Raw genomic sequence first — 22,706 nt, forward strand, 5'->3', positions numbered from 1 at the left:
TTACAGCATAACGGTTAAACCAATTATTAATGTGGTCACAACGGCTTTTCGATACCATCAGAGGTCACATTCAACAGGAACATTTTGTGAAATTGAGAGTACTAGTCAAACACCCCATAGATCTCTCAGTAAAAGAATATCCACAGTCCATAGCTAATTATCAAGTTTCTCAGCTAAATCCAAGGTGTGAGATACTTTTTTTTTTTTATGAACACATTCATTGTTTTCGCAGACTGGGGCACTCTCAAAGAAGAGAACTACATACTGGGGTAAAATGTGATTTATTGCCATTATTAATCATGTCACTTAAAAAAATATGGAATTGGACATTAATTTGGAAACATTATCTGCAATCAAAAAACCCTTCTGCTTCAGAATGTATAAGATCTGTTCCATTAAGGCAGGTACAGTAAGATTAGAAACTGTCTTGGTCTTGTGGTAGGGACCAACACAATGCTGTGAGCTTCAGGGTAACAGCTGATTGTACCTGGATTACATTTCAACACTGTAAAAGTTGACTTTTGAATTTGGGTTCACTCTGAAAAGGAAAGTCACAGAATAAAGCTGTCATCTTCTTCAAACAAACGGATACTGTTTCACTAAATTGAAAAGCACAGGAAGCCCGTTGTGCTGGGAGCAGCTTGGAGCTTGTCCTGGGCAGAAACATCTTCGGTTTCACAGAAGAATCTTGTAGTAATCATCCTTGTAGCTGTACAAAACCACCACGGCAACCCTGCAAAGACAACACACTCGTCAAGTCAAAAACTTGATATTTAATGTATGTCCAAAACAACCCCACCGTGTGTCCACTAGCGGACTGTTGATGTTTCCATATGCAAAGGGAATGTATAACACTTGCTATGGACATCAAAAACAGACAATAACCTAACTGTTTCCTTGTGTAAGTCTAGCACACCAGCTAAAGTCTGTTTAGCTGTTTAACTGGCCAGTTCATTGTGTAAAAACAGCCTAATTGGACTATTTCTATTCATTGTCACCTTGATCATTATTGGCCCTAGCTTTCCATTCTTTTACAGGGCATTTCAGATGACCTGGGGGGCAGCTAGTCTGTTTTGAAGTACATGAAATAGTGGCTGTAGCTGTAAGACTGGGGCAGATCAATGACTGTGGGGCCCTATGGGTAGTTTACAGGCACAGTGCAGCCAAGTGACTGTTGACTACTGTGGCCTTTGGCCCACTCATCTCGTCTTCTCTGTGCCCTAGTTCCAGCCAAAACAAACACAAAAACACCCACTGTGAATATCTCCATTGTTAGCGAGCCCAAATGATGTTACTTTGTCAGTAAACACTTTTCCCTTAACGGTGAATGAGACACACAGTACACACAGGAAATTAAAACCAACTGCTCTGGACAGTCTACGAAGAGCCCAGATGGAACCAGAGAAAGAGGCTCTAGCTTTCTCCTACATTATCCCCATTCATGAAAGAGAACATCCATCAAATCCTACATAGGCTCCTTGTTCTGAGAATCCAAATAAAGCTAGGCAGTGCAACAACAAAAAAATTGTTTAGCCGAGTCTTTGAGCAGGGCTATTGGCAGTGAGGCTGATATTAGCCCAGGCTCCTGTAGACAGCTTGCAGTGGGGCTTAAGCCCTGCCTGTGACCTGGCCTATGGCCCAGGACTCTAGGTGTCACTCACAGTGGAAACAACCAGACAGCAGACAGACAAACAGTCCAAATCCTTCCCCCAGATTCCAAATAGAAATCTGATCATCTGAGGAGTTGTTTTAGAGACTATAGGTATCTCTGACCTGATTTGTTTGAAGAGTTGACTGACATCCTCACACCTGGGGTGTGGGCTGGGGTTTTCTGGTGTTTGCTGGTCATAAAAGGAAGTCTGGTTTTTAAAGGGCCTTTAATGATCTCTACCGTTTTCCTCAGGTTTCATGATTTTTAATAAAAAGGCGAGTTGGGTCTAAGTCAGGCCCTGGGAGCACACAGGCGCGAGGCGATGGGGTATACTGCCCTGCTCTCACAGTCTGGCTGGGCTCGCCTGTCCTGAGACACCCATACGCTGTTCAAAATAGCCCAGTAACCACAGGTACAACTACGCACCTTTTCATGATTTTGAAGCGGTGGATCTCCTCGCAGATGGACTTGAGGTAGCGCTGCTTGGGGAGACGCGACAGCAGATGTTTAACGCTGATATTGAACGGCTCATCTCCATCAAACTACAGAGAGAAGTGGCAAAGAGAGAGAGAGAGCAATCAGACATTCAACATAGCCACTGTGATCAAACAAACACGGTTGTTATTGTATTTGTAGTTACCGTGTCGGAGACTCCACCATCTGCAGTTAATGGGGGGAAATATAAAAGATAGATCTGCGGGTTGTGGATTTTACACATTGTATATTTTTGCCTGTTGAGACTGGAGGTTCAGTAAAGCTGCTAGGATAGTTTAGAGTCTCAGGCCCTCTAATGCTCTGTGGGGTAATTAGTCAGTGTGATGCAGGGTTTCCTGTGGGTCTGGGCATGCACACTGTATTGTAAGTTGTTTTCTCTGACACTCAATCACAAAGCCACGTATGATGTGAGAGGGGAACTGTATAAGGTTGCCATTCATTCTACGCTTTGTCTGCTAACATAAGCTTGTGTTCGGAGTATTTAAAAAAAATCTTTATTATCTTTAACACCATATCATTTACATTCTCTTTTTTTAATGAAAGCTAGGGGTTTCTGCTTCGTTTGGCAGGCGCTGCAGCCAGGAGTTTGGAATGTGAGTGTTCACACCTTGTCCCAGCTGATAGTTGGGTAACTCTGTGGTGTTTACTCCCCTCCCCAGACAAGGCTAAGAAAGGAGTCAGGATTCCCTTATTTTTCCTCTCCGAAAGCCTGACCTCCCTTCCTTCCCTCCCCTACTCCATCCTGCCAAGATGTACTTTATTGGTTGTGCAGACGGAGGTCATGATAAGCAGAGCTGGGTACAGACCTCCAAAGACAGGAAGTTGATGAGGGTTTCCTTTGGCAGGTCCACCTGGGACGGAACAACAAAAGGAGGTGCGTTAGACTCCACTAACACAACGGATGTTACTGTATCTCACCATGTAATCTCAGACCACACTGTACATAGCATGCTGTCCTTTTCCTTAGGAAGTATATGTAACCTCTGCCACAGCACTCAAATATTTGCTATAAATATTCAAGACACATTCCACAATGGCACAAAACAGAAGGTTCAGTTCCCTCAGCTCAAGAAGATCATTTGCACACTGTGGTTGTAGCAATTTAGTCAGAGCAGAACATTGACTTTGTTCATTATTCTTCATTCATGGTGCGCTCACCACCGAGTGCACTTCTGTAACTCATTCATGGTGCTCTCACCACCGAGTGCACTTCTGTAACTCATTCATGGTGCTCTCACCACCACTGAGTGCACTTCTGTAACTCATTCATGGTGCTCTCACCACCACTGAGTGCTCTTCTGTAACTCATTCATGGTGCTCTCACCACCACTGAGTGCACTTCTGTAACTCATTCATGGTGCGCTCACCACCACTGAGTGCACTTCTGTAACTCATTCATGGTGCTCTCACCACCACTGAGTGCTCTTCTGTAACTCATTCATGGTGCTCTCACCACCACTGAGTGCTCTTCTGTAACTCATTCATGGTGCTCTCACCACCACTGAGTGCACTACTTTAAAATGTCCTTTGCAGGAAATCGTAGAACTGTCAGGGCTGATTTTCCATCTATACCTTAAAATGTTGGTTAAATTGCCTTTTTCTTTAGTTACGGGTATTACCTATGACAGACGGTTAGCAATACTGCTGATGTAACCTGGAAGCACACTTCTAGCTCTGAGTAAATACATACCGGCATCAAGGTGAATATGTCTGTTATGCTTCAATACCTCACGCTCCAGCATCTAACCTCTAACCCTCTGATGTGAACCAGACACAAACATATGGAATGACAAATGGATTTGGACTATGTTGTATCAGTAAATAATACACTGTATAATTTACTCTGTGAATATCTCCTTTCAAATTGACTACGAAACCACAAATAAACAAAATATGCTAGCAATTTAGCTCCAAATGACATGCTCTCTCCTTGTTTTCTGTTGTGGAGCAACTGGAATCATTTTGTAGCCATCTACCTCCAGGAGAGCCCTGTAAACCCCTCTGGAGTGCAGAGAAAAACAGAGGGGAGAACCACTAGTCCAACTGATCAGCTAACTTCTGTCCTCATTTCACGCACAGATCTATTTCATACATGGATTCAACAGATAAGGTGTAGAGGTGGGGAAACAGAAAATGACTTACAGCCAGAACTTCGATGTCATTGCTCTTGCTCTGTAAATTGCTACTTAGATTCTGCAATCTGGTTTGTATCTGAACAAAGAGAGAGAGAGAGAGAAAGAGAGAAAGAGAAAAAGAAAGAGAGAAAGCGAGAGAGAGAGGGGGAAAGGAGTAATTGCTCCCATGAACACAATGAAACTGGGAAACAAAAGCCACTTCATCCTCACATGCAATCCATCTCTACGCGAGCCAATGGGGTTTAAGCCTGGGCTGGCGGCGTGTAAAAGGCAGCGTGTTGTCTGACTGTGACGAACGCTACAGTGAGACAGAGCTGGGAACCACAGCCAGGGAGGGAGAGGTTGTCCCGGTCTCGTGATCGGCTGCATGACTGGGCTTGGCTCGGTCCGTCTGGCTGTTGTGTATGTCTTTCTGTCTGTTATAGCCTACTCCAGGAAAGGTGTGAGTGACAGGTGTGATTGATTGACAGACCTGGGTCTCGTAGCGTCGTCTGGTGCTAGAGGACACCTTCTCCGGGGTGAGGAGGTTCACATTCATGTTACTAGAGGCACTGCTCCCGTACTGCTCTGATGATCCTGTCAGATCACACCACACACAATCCTAATGAGACCATGGCAATATGTCAGAGCTGTTACAGCCTTCTCCCACCACCACCCACAGACACCAGTCGACTGAGAAGCCATCATTGTTAGCCAGACTAATAAGTCCAGTGTGTTGTATTAAGGTTTATATCTACTGTACATCTGAGCCAGAGGTGGTGAGAAATGTAACACTACCACTAATCACTTTGTAGTTCACATATTCACCATCGCTCTTTGATTACCCATTTAACAAAGCTCTGCCATCATGTAGGAACTTAAACCCAGAACAAAGTAGGTTCATAGGAAACCAGAGGACCATAATTACTGCTCTGCTCTCTGTCAAAGGTAATGGGGTCATCCTTGGACACAGGGTCAAGAGGCTGTTCAACTGTACCTGAGGTACTGACGAGTGACCCCTTGGAGTTCTGAAGAGAGACAGCCTCAGAGATTTCCCTGTTGGAGGAGACAAACAACACCGCTGTGTCAGTCTCTTTCCCCAACTTCACTGGAAGTCTAGAACAGAGTTTATGTGTGGGCTAGTAAACCGTGTTGTCACCTGACATTTCTCTCCTCATAGAATTTGGTCCGACATTTCTGAACAATGTGATCCACAAGGTCAGACTCTGGAATCCTCTTCTCTGACTGCCTTTCCTTCTCAAAGGACTTGACCTGGGGACACACAGGGGATAGGGAGGGGAATCAGACCTGCTTCCAACACACACTTTCACTCCAAATTCTCATATTTTGGGGCATTCATATCAATACCATATACACTGAGAATACCAAACATTAGGAACACCTTCCTAATATTAAGTTTCACCACCCCGTTTGCCCTCAGAGCTTTGAGCATCTGGACAAGCTTTATATAAAATTAATAGTTATTATTATTACCTTGATGTAGTTCCCCTCCTTGTCTGAGACCAGGGCCATGCAGGTGATGCCAGCCTGTCTGCAGTGCTCCAGCAGAGTCTCCTGGGACTGAACACAACACAGTCAGATCCAGAGGGGAAGAAAACACTACTTTGTAATAGCCAAGTGAAAATATGGTATATACTGCTCCCAAGATGATGATGTCCCAACGAGCTCCAGATCCTGCAACCGAGTTCTAGACCCAGATTAACATTTACAGTTACTACTACTATATGTGGATTGACCAACTGTATGGTTTTGGTGAATTGTAACCTGCATGTACTCCCAAACTGGTGGCCTGCAAGCAGAATTGGGCCAGCGGAGGGTTTTATTTGGCCCCCAAAATTTTTCGAGGGGGGGGGGGGAATCTGTTCCTAAGTAGTTCCACGCTTAATTGATAGATCGTATACAAATGTAATCAAGGTTTAAAATGATTTTGTTTTAGTCAAATATTACATCTATCTGGGCTTCTTGCTGTCAATTTGCAGTCTACACATTATTTGTAATTATGTTCCAGCCCCCCAACCATCCGCTAAAGAAAAATAATTGTCCTGCAGCTGAATCTAGTTGATGATCCCTGCTATAGGGGTTGTGGTAACAGTGAGCTACAGAGTTAAGTGGTTACAGTGAGCAAGTGGACCCCTTCAACACTATACAGTGAATTAGTTTGAGGATAAGCTCTCCTTCAGCTCTATGTTTCTCCTGTAATATGACAGTGGGGTTATGGGAAAGTTAGTTTGTGACGTATTTATCAAAGTGGGCTGTCTGTTTAAGAGTAAGAGCTGTAAGCAGTCCTGGTGGTTTCATGGTGTGCTGAAAGCTGGGATCAGGCAGGCTTCAGTGGCTTTCCTATGACTCATCAGTTCCTGTGCAAACGGAGTGCGCAAGCAAACGAAGAGTGTGTGCCGTACGTGTTGGACAACACGGCAGGAATGTAATAATAAAAGCAGAAAACTCCCCCCATTTTACACTGAGATCAGAGCAAGTGATGTGGTGGGAGAGAGAGAGAGCAGGGGTGGCAGAGACAGCATAAAGCCTGGAAAATGAAATGCGTGCTGGGGGAACGCTTCACTTGTGCCTCAAATTCCTCCAGAGTGGCGGAGAACCAAGTTTAGCTTGGAACGGAGAGCAACTCTGCCCATTGCACAAACCTGGTCCTGTCCGGGTACTGTACTCACCCGTGGCTGTGTGTGAGCAGCAGAGCTGATTTATCCTAATCAAATACAGACAGACAGGTTTCAACTGGCAGGCAATGCTGAGTCAGAACAGAGCAGCAGACTCTGCTGAGGAACAAACCCTGTACTGTATATCACCTCTCTGCTCTGCTCTCCCCACCAGCTTGCTCACAGCAGCTCTCTCACTGAGACCGCTCTGCCACTGTGGATGCCTGAGGGTCGACCAGCTTTCGGCCATATGCCTCCCAGCTGACCTCAGATAGGGTTCACCATATTTGGCTAGAAAAGCTAAAAGAAAGGAACCGTCTACGGACCATAAATGATCATTTACTGGAGATCTGGCCAGTAAAAGCAGTGCATGTGAAAGGTGTTAGGAGGGGAGCATCTCAGCACTTAATAAACTCTGAACACTGGATATTGTCTCTCACACTACCCCCCCCGTCCCCCCAGCTGGCTGGCTGGTCCATAAGGCAGGCATCCCTAACAACTTGGAGTGACATGTTGTTCCTCTCCAGCAAAGCAGCGTGAGCTCAGACAAAGCAAAGCTTTTAATTGCTGCTTGGGGCTCAGGGGGATGGAGTTGGGCAATCAGTGACGTTATAGAGAGTCACAGAGACAGAAAAAGAAGAGATCAAATGAAAAGTGGAGAAGAGAGGGAGGACACTGGAGTGGGTGGAAGGAATGGTGGAGAGGACAAGGGAGAAAAGGGTGAGGTAAACAGAGGAAAACAGGATAAAAGAAGAGAAGAGGGAAAGTTTCAACGTAAGAGCGAGAAGAGAGCTGTCAGCTGCACGCTAACGCCAGGTTGTGGGGGCCAGCCCAGGTTGTGGGGGCCAGCCCAGGTTGTGGGGGCCAGCCCAGGTTGTGGGGGCCAGCCAGAGAGACACACACAGCAGTAGTGACATACAGCTCCTGGCCTGAGATCAGGCTGTCACATAAACATGAAGAATGGGACGAGGCATGGCACCAGAACAGCAGTCACACTACACCACCCACATGCAACAGGATGACAACAAGTACACTGGAACACATTGAAACTCTTCTCAGGATAAAGTTGGTCAACAGACTTCAACTAAAAACTGAAAATAAAAACTGCGTAGAAAACTCTATACAGTAACAGAGATGTTTCATCCTATTTCTTAAACCTGCTACACTAACAGGATTATACAAGTAACCTCAAAATGGATCCCATTCGCCTGAGTGTTTACAGGTCCAGACATTGTCACGGTAAATAAGTCAGGTAGTTTGGACCCCGGTCCATGTTGGGTAGAAGAGAATAGAGGTGTTGCCCCGTGTTGGTTAGATATTGTCACAGCAGAAGGTGCTACAGGCTGCTCATCACTTACCTGTGACACGTCATAGACGATGTCAGCAGAGACCCCTGCTGTCCACAGCTTCTGGATCACATTGATGGCCCTGCCCATGGAGGTGTGGCCTACAGGCACCACCAGCACATCACACGAACTGATAGAGGGCTAGGAGGCAGGGAGTTAGGTTTAAACATGCACACACACACAGAGCTCCACACAAATTCAGTTGATTTGATTACAGAGGGTTCGGGGGTAAACCCATCAACTGTCATTCTACAGTATAGAAATATACAGTACAGCCTTTCCCAAAACAGCTACATTTTAGAGGCAGGATAATAACTTTAATGGAGGCTGAAAGTAATAAGCCATCCTCAAATATGACCTTCTGTGTCTGTGGGTCATGATCACTGATGAAGTCTTCTCACCGGCTCCTCCATGTTGGCCAGGGCAGCACAGACCTTGTCCAAAGCCACACTGGCCCCTACTGCCGAGGGGACAGGAGCAGAGGACGCTGGACCACGGAACTCAAGGATCTACAGGAAGGGAACCAGAAACCCTGATAGTTCAACACTTCCAAGGACCCAAGTTGGGACATAATCTGTTGGCGGCATGGGTAGGATGGGGGCATTACCAGGTGGTCGTATCTCCCTCCTGCAGCCACGATGTCTGGCACTGTGCGTCTGCGTTTCTTGATGAAGGCCACAAACTGGAAGATGACCCCACAATGGTGCTGCACTTTATATACCAGACCCAGATTGACCACCACCTAAAAGACACAGACACGAGAGAGAATCAATCAATCACTCACTCAACAGCAAAACACATTTCAATACCATTCTCTCCATGCACTTCATACACATGGGGTAACAATCAAGATGGAGGGTGAGAGGGAGTAGCAGTACCTGTAGCTTGACACCCAGTCTCCTGAGCAGACCAGTGAGCTCCTCCAGGTCTCTGAGGCCCTGCTTAGCCAGCTGGGTAACGGCAGTCTTCTGTTTGGTCAGAGAGGTGATGAGGGGGACCAGGTCCCGAAGGTCTCCCTTTTGCTCTATGTATTTATACAGCGTCTGCAACTGGCAGGGAAAGACAGACATCAGACACAGATCTGAACAGAGAGAAAATACAGTATCTGTAGCTGAGAGCAAGGCAATGTTCAAGAAAAGCTGACCAGTATCTTCCCTCTGAGCAGAGTCAAAGTGGACACACTGATGATTTCACCAAACATGTCATAAAACACCAGAAGCAACAGTAGATACTTACACTGTTGTTGGACAGAGATAGGTTACAGAACTTGGCCTCCACCTCTCGCCTAGTCAGCTTTTCACTCTATGAACAGAGACAGGATACCATTTTACAGTTCCAGTGGTAGAACAAAGACGTTATGGACAAAACTACTACCACACAATCTACGCATGCATGGTGTATGTTTAATTTGCACGAGTGCGGTGGGCAGAGTACTAACCATGGCTTCACAAAGGATACTGGAGGCGTGGCTCAGCTTGTCCTCTGGGACTCCGCTGTGTAGCAGGATGGCCTTCAGCAGACTGGTGTGGTTCAGGTAGATGTGGTAGTTCCTCTCCTAACACAACACACACAATACACCATTACACCACCACACAACCAATACACCATTCCATCTGAGCACAAATACAATCTTCATCCCTAAACCACTACTGTGGGAGGACCGTTCATCCCTAAACCACTACTGTAGGAGGACCGTTCATCCCTAAACCACTACTGTGGGAGGACCGTTCATCCCTAAACCACTACTGTGGGAAGACCGTTCATCCCTAAACCACTACTGTGGGAGGACCGTTCATCCCTAAACCACTACTGTAGGAGGACCGTTCATCCCTAAACCACTACTGTAGGAGGACATCTCATCCCTAAACCACTACTGTGGGAAGACCATTCATCCCTAAACCACTACTGTAGGAGGACATCTCATCCCTAAACCACTACTGTAGGAGAACTTCTCATCCCTAAACCACTACTGTAGGAGGACATCTCATCCCTAAACCACTACTGTGGGAAGACCATTCATCCCTAAACCACTACTGTAGGAGGACATCTCATCCCTAAACCACTATTGTAGAAGAACTTCTCATCCCTAAACCACTATTATAGGAGAACTTCTCATCCCTAAACCACTACTGTAGGAGGACATCTCATCCCTAAACCACTACTGTAGGAGAACTTCTCATCCCTAAACCACTACTGTAGGAGAACTTCTCATCCCTAAACCACTACTGTAGGAGGACTGCTCAGTGAAATGGCCACAGAGGCTGGCTGCTGCTCTCTCATTCAGTGACTCACACATTCTTAACAGCTTTCTCACACAGAGAGAGGGAATATACAGTAAATGGTGCAATCAGGGAGAGGGCCTTTTAGAGGGGGCCTGGAGCTATGGTGGTCCTCTGGGGGGACTGGGCTCATGCTGAGTGAACTGGGCCTACTGTACCAGGGTTTTTTCTGGATCAAAATGGAGCTTTGGTGGTGAGCGTGGCAGGGATTGCGGTCGGCCTGGCTGAATTTTAGAGAACATTTTAGAGGCCCCCATCTTGACGTTGTAGAGACATTTTTGCTTTTATAAGCCAATTTCCTACAATTCTACAAATTTGTTCATGGAGCTAAGATACATTTTATGCAGTTTTAAAGACAATTTCCTGCAATTCTACACATTTTGCCATGCAACCGAGAAGAAATGTTGGAGTTTTAAAACAAATTTAGTGTGATTTTACATATTCTGCCACGGAGCTGAGAGAATTTTTAAAGTTTTAAAGCTAATTTCCTGCAATTCTATGCATTTTGCAATGGATAATGCTGTGTTCTAACTATACTGGTAAATTGTTTTTTAGAATTTTCAATTCTCCCTGACTGTCTAGATTAGATTTTGGTGATTGTTAGTTCTCAATGATTATATTCTTAAAAAATACATAGGTCATTTATTTTTTCTACATTCTTTATATCTGGTTTTAGTCGTTTACGTTTACACTGAAAGTGATTTTCCTACCCAAGAATTTCAATGGCAGAAAAATCCCTGTGTAGTGTCCAGGGAGTGAACAGGTCTGTGACCTGCTATAAGGGAAGGACAGTATGGTCTGTGACCTGAACTAGACTGTGACAGGGGTAGTAACACGGTGAAAGGAGTGAGCCAGACAGGAAGTGTCCAGTACTCGTACCTGCAGGACACTGAACTCCTGGATAATCTCTGAGATGGTGAAGATGGTCTCAGCGTCAGGCAGCAGGCTGTTGGTGACAGGGACAATGACATCAAAGGCACACTCCAGCAGCTCCCTGGGGTGAGCCCTGTCTGGCTTCCTGGGCCGGAACACACGCTCGATGCTCCACCTGCGCACACACACACAAACCCCATTACATTATGCTGGATATAAACACATGCTCGGATGACATGCAAAGACTGAACATGCATAAACTCAAGAATTCAGTGATTGACTCCTATGAAGTTTACCTCTTGAAATGGGTAATATTATTTCTGGCCACAAATCTTGCGAATGCCATCTGGAATGGAGACAAAAGAGAGACTCAATAAAAAGTGCATGTAAGACTACAATAAATCCCTATGTGGAAACAGACAGTTAAGTCCCTAGGATGTTCCAGTGTTGTCCTGAGGTTATCCTGGCTGTAGTCCACTCTGATTGCGTGCCACGATCCCGGTGTAGTACTTCCTGCTTCTTGATGCTCACCCGGAGGTCGTAGGGCAGGGTGACCAGCATACCACTGTGGTCCATCAAGCAGGCCGGCTCACTGGCCTCATACAACTTCCTGTTCCTGGGGAGCAGCAGGGGGGTCTGGAGACGCACCGCCCCTGGACAGACAGCCACAGAAACACTAGGTTTAATGTATGTTAATACGTTTAATGTACATAAAAATATAACGTCAAACGCAATATGGAAGTTCAAATTCAACCAGTGTGCCCACCAGCCATGTACAGTATCTACTTTGCATATTGCATAATATATATATATACACTGCTCAAAAAAATAAAGGAAAAACTTAAACAACACAATGTAACTCCAAGTCAATCACACTTCTGTGAAATCAAACTGTCCACTTAGGAAGCAACACTGTTTGACAATAAATTTCACATGCTGTTGTGCAAATGGAATAGACAAAAGGTGGAAATTATAGGCAATTAGCAAGACACCCCCAAAAAAGGAGTGATTCTGCAGGTGGTGATCACAGACCACTTCTCAGTTCCTATGCTTCCTGGCTGATGTTTTGGTCACTTTTGAATGCTGGCGGTGCTCTCACTCTAGTGGTAGCATGAGACGGAGTCTACAACCCACACAAGTGGCTCAGGTAGTGCAGTTCATCCAGGATGGCACATCAATGCGAGCTGTGGCAAAAAGGTTTGCTGTGTCTGTCAGCGTAGTGTCCAGAGCATGGAGGCGCTACCAGGAGACAGGCCAGTACATCAGGAGACGTGGAGGAGGCCGTAGGAGGGCAACAACCCAGCAGCAGGACCGCTACCTCCGCCTTTGTGCAAGGAGGTGCACTGCCAGAGCCCTGCAAAATGACCTCCAGCAGGCCACAAATGTGCATGTGTCTGCTCAAACGGTCAGAAACAGACTCCATGAGGGTGGTATGAGGGCCCGACGTCCACAAGTGGGGGTTGTGCTTACAGCCCAACACCGTGCAGGACGTTTGGCATTTTCCAGAGAACACCAAGATTGGCAAATTCGCCACTGGCGCCCTGTGCTCTTCACAGATGAAAGCAGGTTCACACTGAGCACATGAGCACATGTGACAGAGTCTGGAGACGCCGTGGAGAACGTTCTGCTGCCTGCAACATCCTCCAGCATGACCGGTTTGGCGATGGGTCGGTCATGGTGTGGGGTGGCATTTCTTTGTGGGGCCGCACAGCCCTCCATGTGCTCGCCAGAGGTAGCCTGACTGCCAATAGGTACCGAGATGAGATCCTCAGACCCCTTGTGAGACCATATGCTGACACATACACATTTGTGGCCTGCTGGAGGTCATTTTGCAGGGCTCTGGCAGTGCACCTCCTTGCACAAAGGCGGAGGTAGCGGTCCTGCTGCTGGGTTGTTGCCCTCCTACGGCCTCCTCCACGTCTCCTGATGTACTGGCCTGTCTCCTGGTAGCGCCTCCATGCTCTGGACACTACGCTGACAGACACAGCAAACCTTTTTGCCACAGCTCGCATTGATGTGCCATCCTGGATGAACTGCACTACCTGAGCCACTTGTGTGGGTTGTAGACTCCGTCTCATGCTACCACTAGAGTGAGAGCACCGCCAGCATTCAAAAGTGACCAAAACATCAGCCAGGAAGCATAGGAACTGAGAAGTGGTCTGTGGTCACCACCTGCAGAATCACTCCTTTTTTGGGGGTGTCTTGCTAATTGCCTATAATTTCCACCTTTTGTCTATTCCATTTGCACAACAGCATGTGAAATTTATTGTCAATCGGTGTTGCTTCCTAAGTGGACAGTTTGATTTCACAGAAGTGTGATTGACTTGGAGTTACATTGTGTTGTTTAAGTGTTCCCTTTATTTTTTTGAGCAGTGTATATCCAAACATCTGCCTAGAATTAGTCACTAGAGACAACAGTATATATGGGAGCAGATGTTTAAGTCAAGGCCCCCAGTGAGGTCTTCATAACAGGGAGTTAAGAGTGGAATGGTGGAATGGGTCAAGTCGTTTGCACAAGAGAGTAAACATGACTTCAGCTCTTAAAATGGGACAAAAAAGTCCAGACTCACCGTGTTTCTTGAAGATCCTGGTAATTGTTTCGTACACATACTGTTGCAATTTAGCACTGTTGAAATTAAAACTACCCTAAAACAAAACAAACACAGTCTGTTATGAATCAAAAGCCATCGATTAAAGCTTAAACAATCCCAACATCATGTGGAACAGATGACGGGAGAACTGCAGCGGAACACAGGACCAGCATCATTACTGTGTTAACAGTGACACCTACAGGAGGAGATGGGTAGCTCTTCCCACTTTGGACCATTCTATTCTGAGCATTCAAGACAAATTCTCCAATACTTGTCTGTCACAAACAGTGGTTTGAGACGCTATGAAATGGCAGAAAGAATAATCGTACCCAAGCTTTAACGTCTGGTTGGCTTTGTGTTGTGTTTGTGTGGCTAGGTCAGGTTTGAGGGGTCTGGTCCAATGTGTCGGTGTGTTGGCCAGAGCAGTAGCCTAGTACCTTGTGGAGGTCGATATCGTAGGTGTAGTCCATGACGGGGGAGGTGTTCTGGGAGAACAGCTGGTTGACCATAGTGCGGTAGGCCTTGCCATTGACGTTAGCCATGGTGTGCTGCAGGACCTCGTGGAGCTCTGACTCCTCCATCTGGGGCGGGGGCAGCAGATCACTCTTCAGGAGCTCCTGGGCCGTGGGACGCAGCGCTGGGTCATGGTTCAACAGCCAGCCAATCACCTTCCTCTGAGATAGATCAGTCAATCGGCCCATACCGTGTAATGTCACTCAGTTTGGTTTCATTAAACTTCCCATCATCAGACTATGTGAACTAATTCTACTTTATACAAAGCTTCACAAAAATTCACAGAGCTGAGAGTATAACTTGTGTAACATGAATTGAATATGTCCTTAGTCACCTGCATTCCACTCTTACACTCAGGGAAGTCTTCAGGGAAGTGGATGTCCTCCTGCAGAGTGGAATGACAGAGTAATGGGACAGTGATGAAAGATGAGTGATTGAGACCCCCCCCCCCCCCCACACACACACTACACCCGTCTGTGTTCCCTTCGCTGGACAGACTCACCATGCGCAGCTGGCTCAGGACTGAGATGCGTTCAGATCCGGTGGTCATGGGCCGGTAGGACATCTCAAACAGGATGATACCCAAGCTAAACAGATCCACTTTCTGAGGAGAAACACAGATCACGGGTTGAACCCTCTCCCCTTTTACATCAGGTTCATACAGTCCATTCAGAATGATATATTTCCTAGTGAGAATACAGTAACACCGTTGGGAAAACCTTGAACTGCCTAAAATGACAGAGGACATTAGTCTGTGGTCCACCCAGGAGTCAAGGGCCTTAAAAAGTCATTATAAGATAGTATAATTCTTTTGAGACTTCTTTTGAGATCTTTTATGATTGATTGTACTGAGACAATAGCTCTTTATTTTGTTCTTCTGAATTGACTTTGGTGCTTGTTCCATTCGTACTGTATTTCTTACCTGGTTGTAAGTGGCTTTAGTATTTCCTTGCACCTCTGGACTGACATACAAGGCAGTACCAACCATACCAGTCATATTCTCTGTTCAGAAATAACAAGGTAGAAAATATGAGCTTAACAGAGTCACAAAGCCTGAAACACTTGGGACAGTTTAATGTGGAAGGATGTTGCTTCTCAGTACCTGTTGGGTCCGATTTGAGAATCAGAACAGAGCCACTCTCCTCAATATCCAGTTTACCTGCTGCAGCCTATGAGGAGATTAAATGTACAGTCAACACCACTTATTTGTTGATTCTTGACTTTTTTGGGCTTGCAGAAGGCAATAACGCATTACAATTCTGACATTAAGACAAAAAACACAATAAATACATTAAATTGATACAGCGTCAAAATTCCACTTATAGACCTCAACATGAACTTCAAGGTATCAGTTAATTCATCTCTATCACCAGGAGACAGCGAAGCTGAGGACATTAAGGCATACCACATTAGCAGGATGGTCTGTGGCCAGGCCAAAGTCTCCAATTTTCACATGGTCCTGAGAGTCCAAGAAAATGTTGACAGGCTTGAGGTCTCGATGAATCATCCCCTGTTGGAAGGGTGATGGGGAGGTGATCAATTAGTGCTAATTGGAACCATGGCTAGAAGCATGTCATGCGCGTAATCATCGTTGTTTTGAGCCGTGCTGTGACAGCTTGGCTTCTTGGTGTAGAGGTAGGAAGGAACATGTATGCCAGAACATTTGAGCGTTTGAAAAAATGAGAAGAGGATCCTTTAAAACACTGTTTTGCATCAAACACATTTCAAAACACTTCGAACAGCACAAATGATATCCCATATCAATGTCCACCATGAACCTAGCAAAACCTTTCTTTGACATTGGGATCTGAAGATTTAGCAGATACTTGGAGTGGAACAACATAATCACAAGCAGTGACTGTCCTGGACTTCCTACCTCTTAACCGAATGTGACAGGACAGTACCCTCTCTCTCTCCACTCTTCTCCAACTCTATGATCTTAACATGATATCTCTGTTCCACACCCTGAAGCAGACATTGAACCCTACAGTGCACTCTGATTAGGGGAGATGGGGCTTTACAGACAGACCTGTTCGTGGATGTAGGCCAGGCCATCCAGGATCTCCCTGAAGAACCTCCACAGGCGACTGTTGTCCTGATGGAGGCCCTGGTCAATGGTGTCTCGCAAAGTGCTTTTTTCACAGTATTCCATCTGGAGGGAGGAGAGAACACTGGTTAGATCAGGGTTCTCAAAGTGGGTCAGGGTGTCCACGGCCTGATCAACTATTAAAAAAACAAAAACAATACATACATACATACATACATACATACATATGCACATACACACACATATATATAAGTTGTGTTCTGATTATGAGGGGGTCCCTGATTAATTTTCTGTCACGGCACAAAAAGTTTGAGAACCCCTGGGTTAGATATCAGACATAAAACAGTGCCCTATAGTGTGGTATTAGTTAAGTGCTAGTGAACTGAGCCTTACCTGGATGTAAAGGTAATGTGCTATGAGCTGTGGCCTCTCCGAGTCTGTGCTATCTATCGTGTCACCCCCCACTCTCTTGCTTGGCTCCTCCTAAGGAATGGAGATTACATTGAATGTAATTGGTGAAATTGTACACACTAGTAACACACACTATGGCAATAATGTGAACACTAACCTGAGATATGCTGCCATTCCCATTGTCAAAAATGATGTCACTCTCTGAGTCACTGTTTGATGGGCTAGACGCAAACAAAACAGATATCAAAAAGTGCATTTTATTTCAGTATATCAAGTGTACAGGGCACTGCACCAGATGTATCCTCAAAGGAACTCACAGGAACGAGGCACAGAAGACATCCTCTTCGTCATCATCGTCCTCATCGCTGGTCTCGTGGCCACTACACTTGGCGCTAGAGGACCTTTCGATGGAGGTGCTCCACTCCACCGAGCTGGCCAGGGCGGGGGGAGGGGCGTTGTCCTCCACGTTGTCAAGAATGCTGAAGCCCAGCTCATTGAGTCGCAGAGAGGGGGCTCGGACCTGGGGCAGATTCTCCGCTGTGCTCTTGGGCTCGGAGCTGTCTGAGCTCAGGACCCCCGTTGAGGGGGTCTCGTGCCTCTCGATCCAGGCGTTGTAGTAGCGGACGATGTTCTCATGGTTGAGGCGTGAGAGCAGCGTCACCTCACCTTTGATCCTACGGAACTGCTTACTGGCCGGGTTCACCTGGATACGCTTCACAGCATAGTAACAGCCATCCAACTTGTTCTGGACCTGCACACAAAGAGAGCGGTATGGACAGACAGAAAGAGAAACAAAGATGGATGGGGAGTCAAGAGAATACAAACATTATGTGAACAATAACCATGGACTAAAAGAAAAGGGGAAGGCTATGAAAGCTACTGTCAGCTATGCTATATTAAACATGGTTTACCTTGATAACGGCACCAAAAGCTCCTTTCCCCAGCAGCTGTAACTCCTCAAACTCATTGAAGTAGCGTGAGAACTGCCTCTGCAGCCCAGTGCTGAACGGGGCGTTGAGGATGTGACTGTGAGGGATGACCGACGACGCAAAGTCATCCCCATTGTCTGGGAGAGGACAGAATACACCAGTCAGGACTCTATATGGTGAATCAGAACTCTGAAAGGTAACATTTTTTTCACAACTTTATAGACTTTAAGACTGAAAATATCTAGTGGCTCTGTTCTGAACTTTGTAAAGAGAAGTTGTCACCTTCTGGACTAGCATCCTGGCACTGTAGAGGGGTCTTTGGAAGTGGAGGGTTGAGGAAGGGGTGGTCCAAGAGCTGCTGGGTGTTCCAGCGGTCAGAATCATCCAGGCACACACACCTACCACACACACACACACACAGTGAACGTTGCATTACGGATGGAAACTTCCAATAGAGCTAACATTCATGTAGGGGATTCCTGGCAAGGCCCAGTGTGGCCATCAACATCTGGTCCACACTGTGTTACTCTGCATCCACGCTACACTAACACTGGTACCCAAACACAGAGGACGAACTCCGACAACCAAACCCTGATTAACACATTGTCCATGATAGGAGGACAATAGGCCAAAAGGCACAGGAAAGTGAAATACATCAAAATTAACCTGTATGTGCAGTGTGCCTGGTTTCTATCACAAGAATAATAAAGATGACATGTTTCCTAAATCATCTAGCTAGATATACAAAAAACATATGTCCTAATGAGTCATAATCTGTAAAACACATTTTAATTTAACCACAGAAAAATAAAGTTTTAATTGACTGCCACCATAAAAAGTGAGAAGGTCCAGGCATGGAAGAAGTGGCTGAGACTGGGCTGTCTAGCTGTCACTGAGACTAGCTGTCTGGCCAAACTGAGTTGATGGTTATTGTCAGGCAGGCGCACCTGTTAAGGAAGTCCTGGAAGTCAGCTGGCAGGCTGGTGGGCACAGACACAGGGTACTCCCTGACCTCCTTCCCCTGGCTCAGTGCCAGCAGCATAAGCCCCATGCTCCATACGTCCCCTTTCTTCCCAGCCTTGGTGGGAAGCATGTCCTCACAGAAGCGCACGCGGGCCTGCACAAATATGTCCTCATTGCAGATGTCACCCAGTCTCTTGGAGAGGCTGTAGTCTGTGAGACGCACATTGCCCTGGTGGTCCAGCAGCACACTAGAGGCGCCCAGCTGTTTGTGGACAACAGAGTTGGAGTGGAGGTAGTCGAGGGCAGCCAGGAGCTGGGTGGTGAGCAGACGGAGGCGCTCCAGGGGGATGGCGGTCTGGCTGGCCAGGCTCTGGCTCAGACTGCCGCTGACCCCGACATACTCCACCAGCAGGTCCACCACCAGGCAGTCATCCCTCTCACTGGAGCTCAGGGCCTGGTAGTGCACCAGGTTAGGGTGCTCCAGCTTCAGCAGGGAGTTCAGCTCACTCTCTGCTCCATGGATCTATAAAGAAATGGACAGAGGGTATTACTTAGTGAGTAGGCATCTGTGTTATAATATCTTGAAATCTATGACTATAGCATCTGATGTCAGGAAGGATCTCAGCAAGGAATTACTCACCTGCTTTTTACAATTGTCAATCTTCCTGATTTCCTCGCTGGTGAAGAACTTGCCAATCTTCTTGTTCCAGCGTAGGATCCACTCGTATACTACAGCAAACTCTCCATTGGTCGCATCGAACGCATTATAAACATTACGGCCAAGCCTCTCACTTTCCCCTGCCAGAGACACAGACACATAGCATACTGAGGCGCACAACTCAACACTGACAGTACAGTAACCTACATTACAAAACAACGAGAGATTTACAGGAAATTATAATCTCTTACCTAGGCACTTCCCTCTATGCACTACGATGTCCCCCAGGGTACTGTTGCTGAAGTGAAGCACTTCCTGTGAGCGTTGGCTATCCTCGCTGTATGTGTCCCGTCTGATGACAACAAAAACAACATGCAGAGTTAACTCCGTGTAGTTCAGGCACAGAGCTATATCTTAGGAATGTATGTTGCTGGTCCGTGCCTGTGGCGGGTGTTCGAGTTGGTTCGTCTCCGGTGGTTGGCCCCTTTTCTGGGTTCAGTGAGCTCAAGTGGAAGCCCAGGGGAACAAGGTGAGCTGCCCAATACAGAACAACTTTCCACGGCAGGCTGGTCCAAACTCTCAAAGCGCTCCTGGGCAGTCACAAAGCCAGAATATGTTTACATTTCATGCTCTGTTTTGTATGGAGGTTTATGTTTAATATGTAGGTCAAGTCAAGCATGATTTTAATTAATTTGGTTTCAAACAATATTATATTAATTGATGACCAGTATCCTAAAAACCTAAAGTCCGTCACTTTTCCAAAGTGAGTTGGCTAAATGTAAACATTTGAAGATTATGAAGGCACCTGTTTGGCCATTTCTTTCCTCTTCTTCTCCTCTCGTTTCTCCTCCTCTCTTCTTTGGATTTCAGCCATGATCTCAGATTTCTGTAGTGATGAAAGAGTTTAAAGACATAGTACATTTGTGTGTGTGTGTGTGTGTGTGTGAGTATGTGTGTGTGTGTGTCTCCTCCTCACCGTCTGCTCCTCCTGCCTGCGGCATTGATCCAGTCGCTCCTGCTCCTCCAGGGCTAGCCTCTCCTGATGCAGCCGCTGGTTCTTCAGCATCTCCTCATGGAAGGAGCTGGACGGACGCTTGTTGTGTTCACTCAGGAACCCCTGGACATGGTCCGCAAGCTCATAGATCATCACCTGGGGGAAGAGAGGGGGAGGTGATGGAGAAAATATGTCATTTTGAGACTTACACAAAGACGTGACCAAAGCAAAATTATAATTGTAGTGTCTAAGGGTTCAGTGAAGATGTTTGTCATCTGTCTGCCGGCCTGTAAAAGTCTATCTCACCTCCCCACATCGCTCTGCAGCCAGTTTAGTGAGCTCTGTCTGGAGGTTCTGGAGGTTGTCATTGGAGAGACCTTTGGCATTCTTTAAGTCAAGCTCTGGAGGCCTGTCTCCCAAACAAACAAAGGAATGAATGCTTAAAAACATATACCATTTTGTTCCAGACAGATGAAATTATTAGGCGATTGTATCAAACCAAAAGACACGTTGAAAGTACAAATCAGGCACAGTATTCCTAATGCCAGAGGTGGTGGCTGTTATTTATATTTCATCAGACAGCAACAGCTGGCCCGACTACACGTGGCCCCAGTGGTGTATACTAGGAAATATTATCTAACATTATACATCTGAATCTAGGGCAAGATATACTGTATGACATGCATTCCATCGATGGATTGATCTAATGATACTCACACATCTGGGTACGTTGGTGGGATTTTGACCTGTAAGTCCACTGTCACATAACTTTCCTTCCCATTGCTTAGTCCGTTAGGTCGCAGGCACAGGTATACCTCGGGTGGCCTTTTGATCTGAATGAGAAAGCAGAACACTGAAGGACACAAATATAGGAGTTCTTGTTGGTGTAATCAACACCACGTCGCATTAGCAAGTCAGCAATCAGGAACTCTATTCATCAAACAATTGTGCTGAAAGTAGGCCTACCTTCCATGGACGGTTATTCCGCAGATCCTGAAAATCATCTCCAAAAATGGATGCAAGCGCTTCTAGTTCGTTTTCCTGTTGAACAGAATAGTCGTCGGTCCCACTCGCAGCTGCAGAAGTCTGATGACAACTCATCCTACTAGCTGAGCTACATGGACACACATGTCTCGCGCATACACCCGTCTTAATATCGAGGCGAATTAGTTACAACCTATTGTAACACTCGTCTTTTGTTACTTAGTAACATTACAATATCAACCTCGGATAAAGTTACGCGATCAATAATGTATCTGATTCCAAAACGTTGAACTTCCAGCATTGACAGCACCACGGAATCACAACATAGTCGCAACGCTGGTGCATGGCAGGCGTCATACTTGCCGTCGCAGATGTAACGTCATTACGTAACATTTCCAAAACATAACTGTAGATGGCAGTAATGCACATCTCTAAAGAAAAATGAAATAAAACATTAAATTGAAGTTATGCAATTCATCACACTTCTGTCCACCTGACATCTTTATTATCAACCACAATTTGGAACCACAATTTGTTGTGTAATTATCAAGGCCAATAATTCCTGTCTCAAGTGACAAAATACTCTGGATGATGGTGACGAGGAGGCCGAGTGGCTAAGTAGGGAAAACAGGCCGTAATAAAAAACAAATATTCGGGTTAAAATATTTTTCTAACAGATATTCAATGGTATAAGTTATTGGTGTAAACGGCTCTGGGTGTGATAAGAGAGTTCAAAGAGATGCCTGTGCTCAGAACAAGCTGTGTGACATTGAGTTGTGTGAGATTCTGAAAATGATCTTTCAGATAACATCAGTGTCAGTTTAACTGTTAACTCCTATCACTCATTGGCTGGCAGAAGCACACAATTACACTGCAATGGAATTCTAAACCATAGAATCCAACACCTATCTGTGGACATAGAGAAAGTAACACCTATAAATAGGCAGGCCTAACATCCAGTGGGACAGCCTAGAGGAAGAAAATGCCCTCATATAATCCAGCCATGGATATAAACTAACAGACTCCAAAGACAACCCTCTGCTACAGTGTCCCCTGTCTGTTCTACCTGCCTTACAAGTCAAAATATACCTGACAACATCAGATGGACGACTGCCATTTATAATACACTGTACCAATAGTGCTCAGTTCAGTAATATGGGTAAAACGTGTTATAGAAAATAAT

At 45.9% G+C, this 22,706-nt stretch overlaps 1 protein-coding gene across 1 annotated transcript; it reads right to left on the bottom strand.

The window, feature by feature from the left end:
- Positions 1-265: 265 nt before the first annotated feature.
- eif2ak4 (eukaryotic translation initiation factor 2 alpha kinase 4) lies at positions 266-21,886 on the bottom strand. The gene is made up of 39 exons (XM_055863070.1): positions 21,506-21,886; positions 21,257-21,372; positions 20,846-20,948; positions 20,522-20,695; positions 20,351-20,431; positions 19,987-20,135; positions 19,797-19,897; positions 19,528-19,685; positions 18,872-19,410; positions 18,207-18,322; positions 17,907-18,061; positions 17,313-17,746; positions 17,153-17,216; positions 16,978-17,067; positions 16,567-16,689; positions 15,943-16,047; positions 15,640-15,706; positions 15,460-15,539; positions 15,040-15,141; positions 14,872-14,922; positions 14,462-14,698; positions 14,004-14,079; positions 11,965-12,086; positions 11,730-11,779; positions 11,440-11,608; positions 9,720-9,836; positions 9,518-9,583; positions 9,160-9,330; positions 8,889-9,023; positions 8,683-8,790; positions 8,294-8,422; positions 5,755-5,841; positions 5,420-5,532; positions 5,258-5,316; positions 4,754-4,857; positions 4,289-4,357; positions 2,953-2,997; positions 2,078-2,193; positions 266-733 (listed from the first exon to the last, which is right to left on the bottom strand). Exons 1-39 carry the CDS (start codon positions 21,638-21,640, stop codon positions 676-678), a joined length of 4,974 nt encoding a protein of 1,657 aa, XP_055719045.1. The 5' UTR covers positions 21,641-21,886; the 3' UTR covers positions 266-675.
- Between the last annotated feature and the right edge of the window lie 820 nt (positions 21,887-22,706).

The sequence above is a fragment of the Salvelinus fontinalis genome, chromosome 15 (assembly GCF_029448725.1).
Source record: "Salvelinus fontinalis isolate EN_2023a chromosome 15, ASM2944872v1, whole genome shotgun sequence".
In the NCBI taxonomy this organism is placed as follows: domain Eukaryota; kingdom Metazoa; phylum Chordata; class Actinopteri; order Salmoniformes; family Salmonidae; genus Salvelinus; species Salvelinus fontinalis.

Bases quoted from the DNA above. Each gene is read 5' to 3' on its own strand.
- eif2ak4 (XM_055863070.1), bottom strand. From the start codon at position 21,640: ATGAGTTGTCATCAGACTTCTGCAGCTGCGAGTGGGACCGACGACTAT. The intron at 20,432-20,521 runs GTGAGGAGGAGA...TCATCACTACAG, and splicing joins GCAGGCAGGAGGAGCAGACG to AAATCTGAGATCATGGCTGA. The intron at 2,194-2,952 runs GTCTGTACCCAG...TTCTCTCTGTAG, and splicing joins TCAACTTCCTGTCTTTGGAG to TTTGATGGAGATGAGCCGTT.